This window comes from Xiphophorus couchianus, chromosome 16, assembly GCF_001444195.1.
Source record: "Xiphophorus couchianus chromosome 16, X_couchianus-1.0, whole genome shotgun sequence".
NCBI classification, from domain to species: Eukaryota; Metazoa; Chordata; class Actinopteri; order Cyprinodontiformes; family Poeciliidae; genus Xiphophorus; species Xiphophorus couchianus.
The window spans coordinates 4,407,212-4,421,402 of record NC_040243.1 but is presented as its reverse complement, the minus strand read 5'-3'; the positions used below and the strand labels follow the sequence as shown (position 1 = coordinate 4,421,402).

At 35.8% G+C, this 14,191-nt stretch overlaps 1 protein-coding gene across 1 annotated transcript; it reads left to right on the top strand.

The window, feature by feature from the left end:
- Window positions 1-111: 111 nt before the first annotated feature.
- On the top strand, window positions 112-12,821 carry limd2 (LIM domain containing 2). Its single transcript, XM_028042545.1, has 4 exons — window positions 112-305; window positions 10,975-11,019; window positions 12,071-12,207; window positions 12,310-12,821. Exons 1-4 carry the CDS (start codon window positions 303-305, stop codon window positions 12,467-12,469), a joined length of 345 nt encoding a protein of 114 aa, XP_027898346.1. The 5' UTR covers window positions 112-302; the 3' UTR covers window positions 12,470-12,821.
- The last annotated feature ends 1,370 nt before the right edge of the window (window positions 12,822-14,191 follow it).

Sequence of the window (14,191 nt, the reverse complement as noted above, 5' to 3'; positions counted from 1 at the left end):
CTTGCGCGTGCCGCCAAAGCGTCGTATTTCTCACGTTCTGTCATTTTGTCCGACAGACCGTGAACACGTCCGGAACAGATGCGAGCCAATAGCGTGCGACATCCTGCCGACGAAGAAAACGGTTGTATTGAAAACCGAGACGAGGAGCGGAGCAGAGGGTAGAAACTCGCCGGCAAGCAGGCTACGCTCCCACGGCAAAACCCTCCCAGACAAGAAGAAGAAATTGGAGACAACATTTTGAGTCCAGTTTCTGAGCAAGTAGATTTTACTGTTAGCCGGGCCACCGCAGACAAGTAGCGCAGATGGTGAGTCCTGCTTTTTCTTCCTCTCTGTCCGTTGGTTTGTACCGTCTCTGCAGCCTCTTCTCTCTTTCTCTCTCCCTCTGAGATGAGGTGATGATGCTTGTCCACTCTAAAATGATCCACCGTCCAAGATGCTGATTCTTATTAACATCTGTTTTTATTTAATTCTAATTTCATCTAAGTGTTTAATCTTGTTTGGTTTAGATTTAAATACCCCCCACCGAGGTCTTTAAAATGCTAACAGTGCGCCAATTGTAACGTCTGGTTCGCTAGCTTAAAGGCTAATTAATACATTAAAACACTTTATTAAATAAAACATTTGCAACACTTTTTAAAATGTGATTTATGTTGTTTTTAATCTTATAAACAGTTAATCTAATTCCCCCCTTTCCATTTCCTGATTTGGAAACCGCTTTGTTGCCGAACATAATGTTATTGTTTTGTTCTGTCAGGCGTAGCAGCTCAGGGTTGTAACAGCCTTACAAATTAGGTGTTATAACTGACATATTCACTCGTGTCAGACATAACGCGACTGTATATATAATAAATATTTCAGAATATAGGTAGATATGATGTTGGGCAGCATGTCAGGGCCATTGTTTCTTGGATTATCTTTGGTATATTTTAATTTGGAAATGATGTCCATACATACATGAGCTTAATTTCGTCTGAGTTTGAGTCAGTGTATCATAAAACATGAAATACAGCGTTAAAAATGTAATTTATATATATACATATATATAAAGTGCCTAAAATATAAATTTGCAACATGATCCAATTGTAAGGAGCAGTACCTGAACAATTGGGAAAACTCCAGTCACATTTTTTGACATCCCCCTAAAAGCACTTGGATAGTTTTGTGTTTTGATACGTAACGTTTCAAACCATTGGTTTACCGTTAACAGTAAACAGCCTCTGCATATTGTGAAATTGTTAATGACATCTGATATCCCCTATTGCATGATTCCACTTTAATCCAGCTTCTTATTTCTGTACGAACACAAAATAAACATCCCATTAAGAGCTTCACTTCCTGCTTTAGTGTTATAAAGCAGTTTCCTTCAGCTGTCTGATCTCTCAACAAGACTTTCCATCCATCCAAGGCGCTACAGCCTGATCGGTTAATTATTTTGCCAGCATATGGCTTCTAGGCTTAACTACACTAACTTTCATTTCCTGACACAGTTCTCAGACTGTCTGATTTTCAGTAACTAAGAGACACTGCTGCCTCTTGTTTTGGTTAAATATGGGAATCTATGTCACGGTTTTATTTGTTCACCCAAAAAGCAGATGACAGATGGAGCTGTAGACAAATGATATTGTACTAATTTTGGTTTGGTTTGACTTTATTGAATGTAGTGTAATAAAAGAATAGACGAAGTTATAGACAAACAATACATTTAAAACAAAAGCAAACAAAATAAGAGTAGCACTATTTCAACATAAATTTATTCAAGTAAAAGTAAAAAATAATATAAAATGTCTACTCAATTACTGAGTAACTGATCAAATTATCAATCATTTAACATTTAAATATTACATAATCAGATGGACAAAAATATAAAGTTAAGTGTAAATTTTGGTATTTTATGGACAAAAATGACAATAATTCACATAAGTAGTATAAGTTTTTGTTTAAAACATGTTTGTTTTTCATTCAGTTGGTAGAGAATCCAGACATTTTACTCAAGTAAGAGTAGAAATACTTCATAATAGAATTACTCAAATAAAAGTGAAAAGTACAGTGTAGTAAAACTACTCCTAAAAGTAAATTTTTTTCAAAAAAGTTACTCAAGTAAATGTAATTGGGTAAATGTAACTAGTTACTGCCCAACTTTGGTCTTAATTGAAATTATTAAAAGCACTAAAATATAATTTTTTTGTCTTTTTTGATTAGAAAAAAAGAGTAAGATGGAGGTTCAAACCAGATGTTGGATAGTTTTATTAAATTTAATGTTTGTATTTAAAGTAAAACATATTTATTACTGAGTTTCACCTGTGAGTTTCCAGTTGACTCATGTCTTTCTGCACAGAAGAAGCAGCCGTTTCTATAAGGAGATGTTCTTGTTGTGGTTTGTTTCTTCCATCATGGCGTTGGTAGACCTGCATGAAAGTATTCTGCAGATAACCACATTCCTTCACTCTGATTTGTATCATTTGTTTCCATTTCCTGAGAAGATTCACGTGTAAAACGAACCCTGGTGATAAATCTGAAGTTTTAAATCAAAGATTTAAAACATGGAAGGCTTCAAGTTTCATGTCATAATGTCATTTGAGCTCTTATTTTCTTGTTGGCTGAACCTGATATTGAGTCTCACATTTCTTTTGCTGTCAGGTACCGAACCCTTTGAACAGCTTGTTTGGAAACCTATATAGCATGTTTTATTTTCAATTATGACAAGCTTTGCTGCAACATAGTGAATCACTTTAACAAATAAGTGAAAGATTGTTTCTTAGTTCATCGTCTTTGTTCTTTGTGTGGTTGGAATGAAAATCTTGCTGCAATTGCAAGCAGATATTTGCATGCTAGTTGTGTTTTAGTTTTTTCCAGGGCTGGATGAGACATGCTCCGCTGAAGAATTTGATTGTGAAATATTTCATTTTCTCCCCTCCATCATAACATCTGATCAGCTGTAGAAGCATTTTGTAAACCACCTTAAATAAAGTTGCAGAAGCAAAGCTGCAGGATGCTGCATGTTTTTAAAGCAGCCAGTTAGACTTTAGTTATGCTTATTAAAATATAAAACAGAAAAAAAAACTAGACCAGCATTTGTCTTTGATCTTTTTTTATTTCAAAGGCACCATATTTTGTATTTCAGCCAAGTACACATATTTTTATTTATTTATTCATCAGAGCATCTTAAGTCGTTTCACAGAAACGTTTTTTTAAAAAAAGGGAAGTAAACTTTCTGCATTGTCAAATATCACAAGCTTCTTGCTTTACTGCTGAAAAGCCAGTGTCACTTTCTCTACAGGCGCGCACGCTATTTCTCAGAATTGCTACATGCAAATGATATTGAAATGAGAACTGTGCTTCATTTCGTTGTTTACTTTCTGCTTTTCCTCCATGAAGGTTTGGTCAAAATCATTTTTAAGCAGATTCTAATCAGCTTTTGTTGAGGAAAATTGACATTTAAGACATGTGTTTGACATGGTTTATCTGAAAAAGTTTTAAAAAGTTAAGAATTTAAGAAAAATGTAGGTATTGGAAAAATATTATATCCAGTCTGGATTGTTTTGAACCTTTGTTCTTGAACGTTTAAAAACAAGTGATAAAGAGTTGAGTGTGGAAATATGTGATGAAATTTTGACTATTTTTCCTTACTCAAAACCCAATGATTTGACTCAGATAAAACGTACTGTTGTTACATTAAAGCTAACTCATTGAAGTAAAGGAGAAGAAGGAAGTTAAAATGGCTGCTTTATTCTTGAGTTTGAACTTCCCCACTAGCATTTTTACATGTAACCAAATAGTCGATTTGGATTGAATGGATGACCTACAACAACAATCCCGCCAGGATTTTGCTATTGTTTCTGCTACTTTAGAAATATTTGTAAAGAATTTTATCATGTTTTTGCTTGAAATTCCTTTCAGAAAGATGAGAAAAAAATAACAAGCAGACAGACTGGAGACACAAACATTTTTATTAATTGAAGAACTGAAATTGCTCCCTTTTTGTTACTTGACATCAAATAAGGCTGAGGTAGCAGAAATAAGAAATACTACCACCTGCAGGTCGGAGTTAGCAGTCATTTAAAGGGACGGTATCATGTAAAATAGGATATTTTGAGCTTTACATCATGTTATAATGTTATTCCCTCATCAAAAACAAACACGGAGTGTTGCTTTATTCCTATAATCTCCATGGCAACCATTCAGCTGTGCAAGACGCCTGAGTGGACCTAGCTCCGCCTCCGAGGCGCAGCTCCTCCTCTGAGCTGCAGTTTCCAAACTTCAGAGTGTCCCCCAATCAGCCCCTTCAGACTAGCCAGCAGCAATTAGCAAACATCCGGTAGAACTGTGCATCAGCTGAGCTCGTTAGAGGAGCTACTTCTCAGTGCAGGTAAATATATTGTTAAAAGGTTAATAGAGGAGCCATGTTGTGATAACTTCCTGAAGGTGGAGTGTTTAAAGGGATAGAGGTCCAGTTTCAAGGTGTTTAATTATGTATCATATTTGATATATATAGCATTGTTATTACAAATAAAATTATTTATTTAATTATGCTATAAAATGGCACAATGTGCCTGGAAAATACATAGTAAGGCCCCTTTAAGTCCAATAATTCTTTGCAAATTGTTGAGCAGAATTTTCAATAAACTCACAATTATGAGAGTCCAAAAGAGAAACAGTCCAAATAGAGTCCGGGTACGATGAAAATTAACGTTATGCTGTTATGTTTTGAAATATAAACACGCGACAATTTCCTTAAGTTAAAATACAGATGACTCAAGAAATTATTAGAATATATTAGTTTGCTTCTATTTTTAAATTCTGCATATTTTTTGAAAAGACAGTTGACCCTCTTAATACAAGAGAAATATTACATTTTATGAAAATGGATGCTTATCAATTAATCATTGGTCGATCAATAATATCAATCAATTCTGGATTAACTCATTAATTGATAATTTCGGACATATCCAGACAGTAAATGGAAATGTCTGGATAACCTTTCTTTAGAAATTATTCTTGAGTTTTATCTGTGAGTTACTAAAAGCACAACGTTCTGTTATTTGGCAGCTTATTATCTCATAATTATGTGGCTTCTGAAGCACTTCCTTGTCAGGCAGGAAGTCAAAACAAGACCTGTCCGCTGAGTCAATGAGACATGCAGACATGGCGCCTGATGCCACCCAGTGCAGAGAAATGCCCCGTCACTTTCTGGTTCCAGCAGGAAGTTCAGCTGGGGAAGTGAAATAGCGGCTGACCAGACGTTTCACCATGATGCTGGATGTGATTACTCTGCAGACTGGAGAGCTGAATACTTAACTAAACCTCTATAAATGAGTCCAATTCATACAAGTTTAATCAGTTTTTCAGCTAGCTAATCAGCTTCAAGTTTTACTTTCTGAAAACTTCATACCAGTTGGGAGTGTTTTCCCAGGCTTCAGGTCTCGGTCTTTAAATGTTTAGTTATTGATTTATATTTGTCTTCTTTTCCAGCGAGAGATTTAGGAGATCCTAAAAGAAAATACACAAAAGCAGAGATGAAATCTGCAGTACCTCTTGGCTTCAAACAGGAAAATATTCTCCGCCAAGTTTAGCTTTAAGACAAACTTCTGGACAGCTGTTACATTGAATTGAGCTGTTTGTTTTCAAGCTGCTGTCACAATGATTATACAGTGATTGCGTTTCTAAAAATAAGGAACAGGAGAGTGAATGTTTGGATAGCTGACAGAGTACATTTTTAACATTCAAGCTTCCTTAAAAAGGCCCTGCAGCAGTGAGTCATCTTACGCTCTGCATTCGGAGATAATCTAATGTGAAATACCTGATTTTGTCCAGTCAGTCAGCAGTTTAAATGTAAAGATGGTTTGTCTTTGTAGTACTTACATGACCTGATTTGAAGGATTGTGTTTGCACAAGAAGGAACCTCTTGCTTTAGTCCATGCCATCTTTAGCTGCATCTTTAAATTCCTTCACTGGAAAAAAAATTTGTAGGATTTACGACTTTTCCAATCCACACGTCATTCAGTGGGAGCTGGAGGCTCCAGTAATCCATCATAGGCCAGTATTTAGAGCAGCCACTGTTGCTTAGATAAGAAGATTTATACCTGTTAGCATTTATACAGTTCATTTAACGTTTAGGGTTCATTCACACCAGCTTTGTTTAGTCCGTTTTAACTTGAATTGGACCAAAAAAGCTAACTTTGGTCCTCCTACAAACCTTAATCTCAGTTCAGTTGAAGTGAACTCTGGTGCGGTTTGAATGCATTTGTGAACGCCAAGCGGACCAGAGAAGCGGACTAAAGCGCAGGGAATTCTGGATAAATACAAACAAAACAAACTCAAGAATTTAACGCTACCATTGGAAATGGCTTGTGTTTTTTTACCAAGGAGAATTCTGACACTACTCCATTTTTGTCTATATTTTGTAAGAAGGAAGTTGCGCTCATGTCTTCTGAAGGTTTTGTGTCGTTTTCTTCAGTGGTTCTTGGCGCAGCACCCCCACAGGCGAGGAGGGGAACAGGTTTTTCTAGGGGTTTGATTTGTTTGACTAAGTGCCGTGTGAAAGCAAACTGCAGCAACTGAAAATGTAACAAATGTTGCAACTTTAGTCCTCAGCTCAACTGAGTCTAGTGAACTATCAGGAGGGTATGTCGTACCTTGACTTCACTGTAGCTTGGTTCCTCACATTTGCGATATTCCTAAAGTGCCTAATCTTTGTTTTGCAAACTTTGCACAGCTCATGTCAAGCTTGGACTTCCTGGGCATTCAATAAAAACAAGATGAGTCCAAATGTTTTGCCTTCAACAAAGACGAGACAGGTTGATTCGCTCTTTCTCTGTCCATTTCCTTTTTGTTTTGGTGCTTTAGTATGTGCCAGTACCGGTTGCTTGGCGACGTCAGGACGTAACCGCATCGTTTCCAAATGGAGACCAAAAACCAACAAATTTGTTTTATGTATTTAAACCGATTTTGGGACATTTTATATCGATACTGAATTGCAACAAATGAGATTTGCAATTTTTTTGCAGAATATGTGTCCATTCTGAAGAGAATGGTCTCTGTATCCTGCCATATTCATTCGCCAGTGAAGCTGGATATTAGTTAAATGTTTGTGGACTTATTTAACTCAAATAAGCTAAATAAATGCAGTAAAATTAACTAAAGGTTGGTACCATGCTACTGCAGAACAAGAACCAAACACCGTATTTTAGAGGTTTTTGCACCTCCTTACTAAAGTTGCCAATACATTCACTGCAAAAACACAAAATCTAACCAAGTAATTTTGGTTTAGTTTCCAGTGCAAATATCTTATTACACTTGAAATAAGACAAACTAACTTACAAGTAACTTTTCAGCAAGAAACAGAGGCTTGTTTTAAGTAAATTAAATAAAAAAAGTCCTTGTTCTATTGGCCGATAAATTAACTTATAATATATAATTAGAACAAGAACTTTTTCATCAATATTAAGAAATTATTTACTTTAAACAAGTATCTATATCTTCCTGAAAAGTTACCTAGATATTTGCACTAGAAATTAGACCAAAAATACTTGGTAGGATTTTGTGTTTTTGCAGTGTTTCGTGAGTTGGAGTGAAATACGTTTGCACATTTTCACAGGTTCTGATTTCTTTAGTTGATTATCAGTTGGGGAAACATGTCTAGTTTGTTTAACCCACAGAAGTAACTAAGAAGTGAGATTAAGCAGCCTCCTAAATGTTGAACCCAAATCTCAAAGCAGATACCCAGAAGTTTCGTTAAAGAGAACAGAGGAACCTGTTGTAATCAATCCCCTCGGCCCCAGGGTGTGTTTCACACAAACACACGCAGGTTGGCATGTAGAGGTGAGATTACAACCCAAGCAGAGGCTCGGAGAGAGGAATTGATGCAGTGAGCTAAGAGCTGAATCTGTTTTGCAAGACGATTTGAGCTGAAAGTGCTCCTTGTTTGGTCAGATAACCACAGTCCAGCTGGCTGAAGTTTCTCACACACAGCTAAAACAGTGCTGGTTCAGAGGATTAGTTCCACTATAAAACCTCTTTATGAACACTTTGTTTTTTGCTCACAGAGGTTTTTCATTTCCCCTTAAGTTATTGAGGCCAAATTGATTGGTATCATGCGAACCATTAGCTGTCTTCAACCTTTTTTGCGGTGAAACTTGGGAAGTAATTGTCAGCAGACAATTACCAGTGAGGATAAGAATGCAACTGGGTTACTGTTCTCGTTGTCTACAGGATAGGAGAAGCAGATGTGTCATAACAACTTCCTGCCACCTTTGAGCAGTTTGGGGAAACTGAGGCTTATGTACATATATGGCAAAGACAGACCAAGATGGCACATGCAAATCTAAAGACTTGTTAGATGTATGTGAAAAATATAAGTCTGATAACAGTCGATTTTCCTTTTATGGCTGCAATTACAAGATTTTACTGCAGCTCTCTTGTGAAGAAGCTATATCTTCCCTGCAAAAACTTTAAATTTAAGCTTAATTTTCAACAGTTTCTGGAGAAGATCAAAGTCTTTTTGGTTCAGCATGTGTTTAAAAACCACAGGAAGTGGTGTAGCATGCAGTGTGCTTGATAATCAGAACGCATGAGCTGTCTGAAAGCTAGCAGCAACATAATGACTGCTCTCAAGAGGAACCATTGATGAGAAGGAGTTGCTTGACTGTTGGGATGTGATTGCATCTACAGGAAGATGCATGGCTTCACTGTTAATTAACCAATCGCTACAAAAACATGTCGTCCGGTTGCCCTGAGTGCAGGCAACATCCTTTGCTTTCCTGCCTGTTTGTGAAGTGTTTCATCAATAAAGTTAAGTCAAAATGTCATGCACATCGTTGAGTTAGAATAACATCTGAGACTAGTGCAAAATATGTTTGATACAGTTTACCACTAGCATGCTGACGAACATTGGCTCCATTTATTATGCAAATATTAATCTATAAAATTGTGCTGCAGCTCTTACCATGTGCATCTGTTACTAGCCTCAAACTCCCATTTATACACGTTGATCTCCAGCCAAACTTACATAAGAAGCTTTTAGAAAGGTTTCCACTGGACTTTCCCCTTCTTCCTCCACAGAGGCTGCCAGTTTTTGCTCCTACTGAGCTTTTTCTGCGGCAGCCATTTAGTCCATTTCTGTTTATTACTTGCTTTAGTTATGATCGTTGCTGCATGAGTTCTGCTATAACAGTCCTAAAGTCTCTACGATTGTTTCTTCTTACATACCAAACTTCCCAATGCTTCTTTAAGTTTTTACTGTTAAGCTAAAATTTCACCTGTTTGATGGAAATGTCTTGAATAAAAACATTAAAATACCAACTTACAGAAACAGTCTCTGTATAAACCACTAACCATTGAACTGTGGCTCAGTTTTATCAATAAATGAACTCTTTTGGTGTTTGAAGATTTAATTTTTGGAAAATCTGGATTTTTTTTTTTTAGTTTCCATAGTTAGGACTGACATAGTGGACTGACATAGTGATGTCAGTCCACCCAAGGCCGCCATCTTGTATGACAAACGCGTTTGACAGCTTCCATTTATTTATTGGGACTCTTAAATCAGATAGTATTAGAGCCAGACTACAATATTATTTTTATTTTAAATAACAAGAATATAGTCAGAAAATTACCAGAATAAAGCTGTAGGAGACTGAAGTAGTATTTTTATAAGAACTTCAATGTGAAAAATAGCAAAAATTAAAATGAGGGAAGTTGATCATCTTGTGAACTTATAGTTTGGTATAAGCTTTACAGATAAGGAAACACTTCTTCAACACATCAGTAGCAGAACTTTCAAACAATTGAGCAACAACTGAGTCTATTTCTTCTTTTTTGTGTGTTTTTTTCCATTAAAACAACTTCTTTTTCTTCCTTTTTTTTGCTTATATTATCGCTATATTTTCATAGTTTAAACAAAAATTATTGTAGCCTGACCCTATTACTCCATCATATGATTCACAAAGGGGATTATTAAAATAAGACACTTTTTAAAAATATTTTTTGTCATTTGTAATTTCTAGAGGTGGGGAGAGGTCCAAAAAATTGTACTCAAGTAAGAGTAGCTCTGCTTCAACATAATTTTATTCAAGTAAAAGTAACAAGTAGCATCCAAGGAATTACTCAAGTAAGAGTAAAAAAAGTATCTGGTAAAAGGTCTTCTGAAGTACTGAGTAACTGATCAAATTATCAATCATTTAATATTTAAAAATTACATCACTAGATGGACCAAAATATAAAGTTAAGTGGAAATTTTGGTATTTTAAGGATCAAAATGATGATAATTCATATATGTTGCAAAAAATATTTTTCCAAATCAGTTTTTTTTTTCAATAAAGAACTGATAAAACTATAACAAAAACTGCAGGTGTGTGTCTGGTGATTTATTTTTCAACATGTTTTTCATTCAATGGGGAGAAAATCCAGAAGTTTTACTCAAGTCAGAGTAGAAATACTTCATAATAAAATTACTGAAGTAAAAGTAAAAAGTACAGTGCAGTAAAAATACTAATAAAAGTACATTTTTAAAAAGATTCTTGAAGTAAATGTGACTAGTAACTACCAAAACTCTGGTCATTTCTCTAGAAACACAATTTAGAAAAGAAAATGATTTAAAAAATCTATTAACATTGAATCTGGAATTTAAAAAATCAGACATTTAATTTTAAGCTGTATCGCGGAGCCGTACATTAAGCTCATAAATCTCCTAATGAGATGAGAAAAGCTGATTTTGCAGGACTCTGCCTCAGTTCAGACAGGAGGCACCTGATCCTCTCCCCTGGGTGCAGAAAGACAGATGGAGCAAATGCAAACTGGGGGGAGAGAAACAGATCAGACTCATGACACAAACACACTGGTAAAGGTAGAAAAACCACACTATACATGATTAATCAATTAATCTTTTGTCAGTTATAATGAATCGGTAGATACATTGAAGCTTTGGGGTGTTTTAAAATATTAGCTGAAATAACAAACATGTTTTTTTCTTATTTTTCTCAGGACACCAGATCCAACACTGAAGATAAATCTGTCCAGCGATCAAAGGTAATCAGCCGGTGATGCCTTCACTGCTCTCTGCTTCTTTTGTTTTTCTGGGTTGTAACATATTCCAAGCTCTTCATATGAACATGGAGATAAAACGCTAAACCCACCAAAACTGACAAATCCGGCCAGAAAAGTCAACATGAATTTATTTATATAGCACATTTAACAATTTTAGTAATCAATTATTCTGACGATTAATTGGATATAAAAATTGGCACGTTCTGCATATTTTTCATTTAACCACTTAATTTTGTTTTATACAATATTAGAAGTACATCAAGAAATACAATTAAACAATGCACTTCAGTTTTTAAATAAGAAAAAAGAAACATTTTATTGCCTAAAATGAAATAAATTAGCATTTATTTTGTGTACAATTGATTATTTTAGCAAAGGATGCATCTACAGCTAAAAAAAGTAACATCAACATATGAAATAATAATTTTTTTATTAATAACTGAATAGAAAAAGGTGCTAAATAGGATCATTTTTAACCAGATGATTTTGAACCAGGTGAAGCTAAAACACTTGAGGAGTTTTGTTTATAACTCATTTACAGAAAAAGGTTTTTCTTTAAACCTTCTCTGAATCTGTACGCAATAAATTTAATCGTTGAATCATTTCAGGCCTAGATTTGAGCATAACTAACCAGACATATGAGTCATTCCTCTTAAAGGGAACTATTTCATTAATCGATTAATCACGTTTAATTTGATTCATTGTTTCAGCCCTAAGCTCATTTAAAACAACAGCTGTTGACCAAAGGGCTGCACATTTAATCTCTCTTTGTGTTCAAATACTGAACACACTATGTTGTCATTGTGCTTCCAAATATTTCACCAAGGAGACTCTTTATCGCGTCTTTGCTATCACTGTTACTGGTGTATAAAAACCTATAAGAAACAAACAGACATTTCTCAGCCTGGTGGGGGCGCAAGTAAAGCCTGGTGGCCCGCCAGGCTTCTGATGCACTGAGAGAAACCCTGAAGTATTTATACTTTTTCACTGCACTGCGTGTCACTCCCAGTAAATTATATATTAATGTGTTCAGTCTTTCAGCTTTAAGACCCAAAAGGAAGTGTGTGCAACATGTGAGAAGACAGTCTACCCAATGGAGAGATTGGTTGCCAACAACCTGGTTTTCCATTCAGCATGCTTCTGCTGCAAGCACTGCAAAGCCAAGCTCAGGTGAATAATATGTTTGGCTTTCTTTGTTTTCTTCGGTTATATGATTCCTTCCTCCAGCTTCCTTTGTAACTCCGCGATCCCATCCTTCCTCCTCCTCCTCAGCCTCGGCTCCTTCGCAGCTCTTCAGGGCGAGTTTTACTGCAAGCCCCACTTCCAGCAGCTTTTCAAAAGCAAAGGCAACTACGACGAGGGTTTTGGACGCAAGCAGCACAAAGAGCTCTGGGCTTCCAAGGAGTCAGATAACATCACAAAGTCGCCATGATCACACCTGCCTTTTTTTTTTTTTTGTCCTTTTGAACACCTCCAGCATGTTTTGCGATGAACACATGCCTCGTTATGCTGGGGCGCAGTTAATTCGACCACGCGCTTTTTAAAAAAACGCCATCTGAACAGAAACATGCACAAACGGCTTAGAAATGACCCATAGCATCAAAACGTCTGGAGATCTTAATCGACTATTATTTTAGACCTTTATTTTCCTCTTTTCTGGGGAATTGATAGTTGATTGTGACCAAATGTGTTCCCTGCATTAAAATAAACACACTACACCAAGTATTTTTGGTGTAGTTTGTATTGCAAATATCTTAGTTCACATGAAATAACGACAATTAACTTACAAGTAACTTTTCAGCAAGAAATAAGAGCCAATAATTCCTTCATATTTATGAAAAGGTACAAGTTCTATTGGCAGATTATTTCACTTACAAAATGGGGAAAATTTCTTGTTATAAGTGAAATAAACTGCCAGTGGAACTCAAACTGGGTTGCTAGGTAACAGGCCTGTGCTTGGCTGGGGTTGTTAGGTAACGGGGCTAGGGTTGCTAGGTAACGGGACCAGTGGAACATGTACTTTTTAGTCAATATTAAGGAATTATTGACTTAAAACAAGCTCTTATTTCTTAAGTTGTTAAGTTAATTTTGTCTTAGTTCAAGTTTACTAAGATATTTGTGCTAGAAACTCGCCCAAAATTACTTGGTAAGCTTTTGTGTTTTTGCAGTGTAAAATGGGGAGCGCATCAAAAACGTTTCTTTTTCTACTCAAAATAAAAAGAAATGATGGTAATAATAATAATAATTTGCACCATTTTTTGAGTTTTCTATCACATCCTCAGGCATTTCAGAAGTTTCAGAGCAACAATGTTTCAAACAGAGCATGCACTCAGGTCAGTTTTTACCCAATAATTAAGATCGATGCATAGATTCAAACAATCCCTCGCTGTGGTACGCTGTTACAGGTTTATTCAGGAGCAAACAGGGTACAGAGTACTGTATAACAACCGCACACATCAGCAACAGCTCACCTCATGTTTTACTTTTTATTATTAATATTCAATTCATCCTCTTCTTGTTTTTGAATTCCCACTCCCAGTCTTATCCTTGCATGTTAGTACGACTGGGTCTTAATAGCCTTACCTGTTCAACTGTAATTTTGTCTTGTGTTGTGAACGGTTTTGTTTCATCAGCGCATACACTGCAAAAACACCATATCTTACCAACTAATTTTGGTCGATTTACTAGTGCTTGAATAAGACAGAACTAGCTTACAAACAACTTTTCAGCAACACATAGGAGCTTGTTTTAAATTCTTTAACATTGATGAAAAAGTGCCAGTTTTCACTAGCAACCAGCTAATTGGCAGATTATTTCTTTTATAATATGAAGAAATGTTTTGTTTTAATTTAAATAATCTGCCAGTAGAACTAGTGCTTTCTAAATTAATATTAAGGAATTACTGACTTAAAATAAGCTCCCATATCTTGCTGAAAAGTTACTTGTAACTTAGTTTTGTATTATTTCCAGTTTACCAAGATATTTGCGCTTGATACTCTCTCAAAATTACTTGGTAAGCTTTTGTGTTTTTGCAGTGCAGCAGCCTGTTTCTGTACTTTTATTATCGGAATATCAAATAATTTCTGAAACCTGTGTTTTGTATGCTAACTGTACATAGAGCCGTGGTTTGTGATTGTTGACCGTTTCCCTCCTC